Genomic DNA, 7,500 nt, shown 5'->3' on the forward strand with positions numbered 1-7,500 from the left:
CCAGGTCCAATTATGCCACATCCTTTGCACGAATGGCCGCAGTGCAGGAATGGTTGAACCAGAAATTGGAAGAAGAGATAGTCTTGATAGAGAAGAGGATATAATCCTCTGTCTCTGCAGAGCGTGTGGCTGAAGTTATTGTTACAGGAATGGAGGCATTGCCTGAGGAGAGGCAGTAATCATCTCGAGGAAAGTCAAAATGGAATTTCCGTAATGGAGTAGGAGAGCAGTCGATGAAACGGAGAAAAATGGTGATTGTTGGGATACAAATCTCAAGCCAGATGACGTCAACATTTGGAGATTCAATGACCATAAGGTGTACAACAGGTGTGTCGATGTTGGGATAAGCAAAGTCTCCTCCTTTGAGGCGGAATTGTGAGTGAAGGTTACGGTTGGAAATGTGAAAGGAATTAACGAGAACATCATTTGATTGTTGGGTCTCCGAGAGAATCAAGATACTGTGTTAGGAAAGGTGCAAATTAAATGGTGATGGTGTTCAACAGAAGAAAGGTTTGAAGAAGTTCAACTGTTTACTTTGTTAGCTTTCTGTGTAGGTCTGTGTTCTGTTCAAGGCCCTGTCAAAGCAGGGTGTGCTGATTGACACACCACGTGATCTCTTTGTAATTGTGTTCACTGTCCAGTTGCTTTGTCTAAACTTATTGTGGATTCTGCTTCGTTGTCTCGCTGTCACAATGGTTGTAACAAAGTTTGGTGACGGGTAGGGGAATGGTTGGATGATGGCTACATATTACCGCTGAACATTGCTGTTTCGCTTTGCTTTGGTTATCCTGTTGTCGAGGTTTGGGTGGTATTTTGCAAAGCTTAGACACGTTACCTCCACTGACAGTACCATTTTTGAGATCTTGTTTCTGATTGTATTTGTCACAACTATGAGGGCACATGTCTTGTTTAAGGGTGACAAGGTCGATATTTCCACAAAAGGATAATACAGAAAATACTGACCACAGCAAACTTCTGCCAACTGTATGGGGGAGTTGTACAAAAATAGACTCATGTTGGTACTACTTCGTACATGTGAGGACCTGTGAGATATCCTTAAGAATGTTTCCAAGTAATGACAGGAACAGTATTATTCACTCCTGTCAGGCTGCTAGGTACCCTCCCCCCCCCTCCACCGCCCCTTTAATCTGCAATCCGTGGAGGCTGGCGTTGGTGCTTGCGTTATTATCTTTTATCTTGTGGGCTTGGACTGTATTGTCTTGCCAATTGCCTTTGGAGATGTGCTGGCAAGCGCACACTTATCTCTTGACTGTTATTCAAAGAAGGATACCATTAAAGAACAGTTTATCCAAGAAGGCCTTATTATTCACCACATTGAACATCTGGAATAAGGGTTTTAGTTCACATAGGTGAACTCTTAAACAGCAAGGAGTTCACAGAGGGTGCTCGTCCTTAAACACTAAGTTGTTCGCAGGGTGCAACAGGGCATAAATGGGTGGCATACAAGTGGGGGGGGGGGGATGGGGGGGAGTACCAGATGCGCCATGGAGGACACTGCACCCAAATGCCCCCCCCCCCAGCGACCGGTCTGGCCAAGAGGAAACAGGGAATCAGGCAATGGAGGTACTAATCATCGTCAAAGTAAAATATTCCCAACAAAGATGGTTAAGGAAACGGAATAAACTGTCACGATGATTGCATATATTAAACTAGAAGGGCATTCGGTAGAGTGAATATCTCTGCCAAGCAATGCCTGATACAGTACAACATATAGGACCCAATACATTTTTGAAATATTGTGATATATATATATATATATATATATATATATATATATATATATATATATATATATATATATATATATATATATATATATATATATTGGCGCAGCCCTATCTCTCTGAGGTGAAGAATCAGTTTTAAAATTATCAGATTTGGATCTCCACCAAGATTGAATCAATTCTTCCTTGTCACACACCCAACGTGTCCACCAAGTTCCGTCCCAATCCGTCCACAACACAACCAAAGAGACACACAGACAGGGATGAAAACATAACCTCCTTCCACCTTTGGTGGTGGAGGTAATAACGTCACCTTTTAAAAAAAAAATCATGTTATATCAAGAAAGAATGCAATGGCATTGACATTTCAAAACCAGCAATCAGAAGAGCCAAACGGAACCCATGGCAATAAAAGGGATACATCATTGAAAATCAATCCAGGCCATAGAGCCAGAGATCGTGGCCTCGTTGTGACTTCCAACGATATATGTATATATGTATATATATATATATATGTATATATATATATATATGTATGTATATGTATGTGTATATATATGTATATATATATATATGTATGTATATATATATATGTATGTATATATATATATATATATATATATGTATATATATATATGTATGTATATATATATGTATGTATATATATATATATATATGTATATATGTATGTATATATATATATATATATATATATATATGTATATATATATATATATATATATATATATATATATAAATGTATATATATATATGTATGTATATATATATATGTATGTATATATATATATATATATATATATATATATATATATGTATATATATATATATGTATGTATATATATGTATATATATGTATATATATATATATATATATATATATATGTATATATATATGTATATATATATATATATATATATATATATATATATATATATATATGTATAGTTCATATATATATACATATGCAGGATGATGCAGTTCACAAAGGTCGTATAAAGGTCTTCACCATGCCAATAGAGCAAAGCTTAGTGGTAAATGCCCTGAAAGCATCTTCAATGCACACTGTGCACAGAGTTGAACGTTTCAAGTGAGTTTGTGTTTCAGCAAAACTTATCCACTTTCTCCAATCAAAGAATGCCTATCGACATACCGTATGCTAGTGATGTGCAGGGGGTGTACAATGCTTGCTATTTTGAGGATTTTAGGTTTTATTCATTGGGGGATAAATTATGGATGAAAAGAGTGAGTGTTAACACTGTATGGCCCCACAAATTGAGTGAGGCATCAACTGTTCATCTGGGATATTAATCATCTGGGACATTATTGTTCATCTGGGACATCATCTGGGATATTAATCACCACATCTGAAGGACAGAGCTGTACCATGGAGAGGGTTCAGCATACGTGTACTATATTGATTCCTGGCCTAGCTAGACTTAGATATGAGGAACGGTTCAAGGAGATTGGACTTTATACATTAGAAAGGAGGTGATCACGAGTGTATCCAATAGAGATGTTTAAGATAATGAAGAGTGTTGATAGAATAAGTGCAGAAGAGTTGTTTTCCAGCAGAATAGATAGTGATAGGATTAGGGATCAGAGCTTAAAGAGTGAAGAAGACCGTTCTGATGACATTAAGGCAAGGTGTTTCAATCAGTGGGTGGTTAATACATGGAATGGTCTTCTCAGAAAGGTAGTGACAGCAGAAACAGTAGATAGGTTTAAAGTAGAATTTGATAGGTATCGAGAAGCCTTGGGGATGGAGTGCTATACAGATGTTGCTTTAGGATTAGGAGGTTTAGTAATTAGGTATGGATATGGTGGTGATGGAAAAATGTATATTGATTGTGAGGGTGATGTTTGTCAGGGTGGATAAGGTGGCCTTGGGGTACATACACTCGCCTCTAAGCTGTCCAGCCCAGGTGTGAATCTTGCCAGAGCCATAAACTGCCATCCTGGTGTTTCACAGGCAAGGTGATTCATCAGTGTGTGTGCCGTCCTTCGGACGGACGTTGAACTGGATGTCCCATCTGCCGGCATTTCTTAGTGGACGTTAGACTTTCGCAGAGTTGACGAGCTATCATCGGCACTCTGAACAAATTATAAATTCCTGCCATCACATCAGGTTGAACACCAGGCCTGGCGTGACGGTTCGTGAAAGACTCGTGCCAAAACTCCCCCCGGCCAACCCCATAAGAACGTGGGAATAATTATGGTCGTTACAAGAAGAGTCGTGAGAGTCAGAAAGTGGATGTGCTGTCCGTGTTTGTCCATTCCTTACACATACAACCTCCTCCATCCTTGGAAAAAGAATAAAACATCCTGATGATGTCCCTGTTCTCCAACCCAGCCATAAGCTTGGTGTTGGCTTAGTGGTTCAGGTGGCTGGCTTGGGATCTTCGGTTACTGCGTTTGAGCCCTGTTGGACACTGAATTAACACCAGGTGGGGTTGACTCAGCCTGTCGTCCTTCCGAGGTCAGTGAAATGAGTACCAGTGTACTGGTATAGGGGCACAGCATCAGCGGCATAGTTTCATCCCAACAAAATTATCGCTACCCGGCAGCCCGAGCTCCCATATTCAAGAAGAAGAAGAAGAACACATCCATCACCTCCACCACCCAATGAAGTTGATAAACTAATGGATTAAATGCATTTGGTGTTGAGAGTGTGCAGGTATGATTGGCTAAATGGCTTCCTTGTATATCCTTATTGGCTTTTCTTCTTTAACCTTTCTTTACTTGCATTTCTATGTCTCCGCACCAAGGGTGCCAGAGGCATTATGTTTTCAGGTTGTCCGTCCGTCTGTCTGTCCGTCCATTCGGATTTTCGTTTACGCAATAACTCAAGAAGCAAATTGTGGAATTTTATCAAACTTGGTAAAAAGGTAAAGTAAGATAGGGCAATTAAGTGATTAGATTTTGGGCCAGATGTGATAAAGGTCAAGGTCAAACTGAAATTTTACTGTTTACGCCTAACTCAAATATTGAACAGAATTTCATCAACCTTGGTAAAAAGGTAAAGTAAGACAGGGCAATTAAGTGATTAGATTTTGGGCCAGATGTCATAATGGTCAAGGGTCAAATATGTGAATACTCAAGTGTTTGTGCGGGAGAGCGGAGGCATACCCGTAAACTGCACGCAGTCGAATTACTCGAGTTTGTTCTATTTATAGATTTAAAAAAACTAGTTCTTTTTTTTGGTTACTCTTGCTATTATGGCTTCCTTCAGCTGTAAAAGTGATTTATATCAGTTGTTTTGTCTTTCTGCTGTAGGTAACTAAACCTATTGACAAAGTCTGATGTTTAAACTTTTGCAAATCTTTGTGATGCTGCCCTTATTGGACAATAGTGAATGGTCCTGTAACAAGGCCATCGCTATCTTATTTCTTCCCTTCATGCAAGTTGGATTCTGAGAAACCTTTAAACAATTCCTGTGGTTGTATTATTCATATCCAGCCAGGGCATTTTCTAAGTATCATCATGTTGTGGGTTAGTTGGTGTTGACCGGCCACACTTAGCACAAAGCAGGGTTAAGCAATTGGTTCGCTCTGTCTGAAAGATGTCAGTCTATGATTGAGGAACTACTACATTTCAATTGAATATTATATTTGGAACACTGTAGAACATGAATCGGAACACGAACCTTCAGTTTAGCAGAACTTTGGCTCTGAATTTGGCAAATTGTACGGAATCTCGTCCCTAGCAAGCATACGCACAGAGGAGTAAGGTCTGTCAGTGTGTCTGGCAGTGAAACAAAATTGAAAATAATTCCAAATAGGAAATTTACTGTTTTTAGTGATGTCATAATGGACACAAACAACAGGAATGAAGAACTAATGTAACTTGTTAAATAAGGTGGTGAAAAAGACGCCGCACCAATGGTGGTGAACTTCCCAAAAATTTTTTTTTCTTTTTTCTACAAGCGTTAAAATGTTTCTTTTATTTCAATTTAATTAAAAACTTGAACACTGTCGAACACAAATCACCTTGTTTGCACTTCCAAAACCCTCCAGTTTAGTTGTACTTGGACAAAATATTACGCTGTCTCGCCCAATCAAACATCCCCCACATTGTGAGGGTGGAGTAACAGCGGGATTCAGACAAAATGGCGGCTCCAAGCGATGCACCGACAGAGCTAAATTCGTCCAAAAGATCTGCGTAATTATATGAATCTCTCAAAGATAGTTCGTTCCAAAATCATTAGTTTCTCCGAGAAGCATTGGCAGAAAGTTCAGCTCCGGACTGTTCCATTTGACCCATCAGTTTTGTATGGTTGCCATGGTGCCTGTTATTCAAAGTTCACAAACAAAGCTCATATAGATTGTGCTCAAATGCAAAACGAGAGTTTAAAAGACCCTTCCCACATCCTTTTTATCAAGACTGTGTGGGGTAAGGTGTTCTTTGAACTCTTGTCACAAGTTTTACGTATGTCAATATGTTACCCAATACGAAAATGAATGGATTTTTCTGTGTCTCACCCACATGCTCTATGACAAACGTTTGTCTTATAGCAAATGGTAAAGGGGAAAACTGAAGAAAAAAAAACCTACCCTGTTTGGTCTTGAGACAAAGGACATGGAGTGGGTCTTTTCAACTCTTGCTTTGTGTTTGAGCATGAGCTGCCATTTTGTCTGAATCTCGATATTCCCCCTGCTTGAGAGTGTGAGCGGAAAATTTGATTGGTCGAGGTGGTGTAAATTTTGTCCAGTACTGCAAAAGTTAAGGTTTTGGAAGAGTAAACAAAGCAATTTGTGTTCTCAAACAAGAGTAAGAGGTGACCATAACCACCCTGAACCTTGTTGTGGAACGTCGGCGGAGGCCCTCACTTTCTTTATTCGCTTTTAAATTCGTTTTCTCCACAACCGCTTGAGCGAATGACTCAAAACGTTCAACATCGGAGTACCAACCCATGGAAAGTTTTTTTTCAACAAAGTTTCATGATGATTGGATGGAAAATGCGACCGGCGTTCTAAAAAGTCTGTTTTCTGTAGGCGTGGGTTGCAGGGTGCTTCACATATCAGGAATAAACAGCCTCGACTTCGCTTTGTTCGACCATGGCTGAAAAATGTAATTTAAATTTAGTTACTCGATCATAGACTGACATGTGTCATTTGCTTTGTGTTACGTGGATGGGGTAAATGCTGATATTTAATTATGCACAATTTAATGTTTCACATTGAAAGTGCTCAGTTTTTGTCCCCATCCCAGCCCCTCCGACCAGGTTGGGGATGGGAGATTTTCAAATTAGCTCTGACCAACCAATCGTCTGTCCATGTCATTTTGTGTGCACAATATTTCAAAAACCGTTCAAGATTTAGCTTTCATATTTCAGATATCTATTCCTCATACGACCCAAAAGCGAGGGGACCTGGAGTATCAGCTCCTTGTTGATTCTCCTTTGTCGGTGTGCCAAATGCAAATGGTTCACTTTGTCTCGTACTTACATGCTCATTTGGAAATCCAGTTTAAAACATTCCTCCTGCTCTTGCATTGCAACAATGGAATTGCTGCAAAATTGTTGTCGAAATTCATTGATGTTCTCCAAATATCCTTGCAGTTATAATGTAAGGGATATAACTTTGTTTATGTGTGGTTGTGTGCGATGCAGATGGAGATGTGAAGCTGGTGGAATACAAAGGCGGTGCCTCAGGAATGGTGCAGTCATTTACTGAGCGCTTCTGTGATGGCGAAGAAGTAGAAAGAGATCTGCTCACCTTAGCCCAACAAGATGAG

General features: G+C 39.4%; 1 protein-coding gene across 3 annotated transcripts in view; it reads left to right on the forward strand.

Moving 5' to 3' along the window:
• Window positions 1–7,500, forward strand: part of DPP3 (dipeptidyl peptidase 3) — a 374,981-nt gene that overhangs the window by 367,307 nt on the left and 174 nt on the right. For all 3 annotated transcript variants that reach the window (XM_085887695.1, XM_085887697.1, XM_085887698.1), the window contains exon 18: window positions 7,376–7,500. This exon is cut by the window's right edge and continues 174 nt beyond it. In XM_085887695.1, coding sequence (XP_085743821.1) covers window positions 7,376–7,500 — 125 coding nt within the window. The remainder of the gene's footprint in view (window positions 1–7,375) is intronic.

Source organism: Eptatretus burgeri, chromosome 7, assembly GCF_056783735.1.
Source record: "Eptatretus burgeri isolate ZD-2024b chromosome 7, Ebu_testis_v1, whole genome shotgun sequence".
Classification (NCBI taxonomy): Eukaryota; Metazoa; Chordata; class Myxini; order Myxiniformes; family Myxinidae; genus Eptatretus; species Eptatretus burgeri.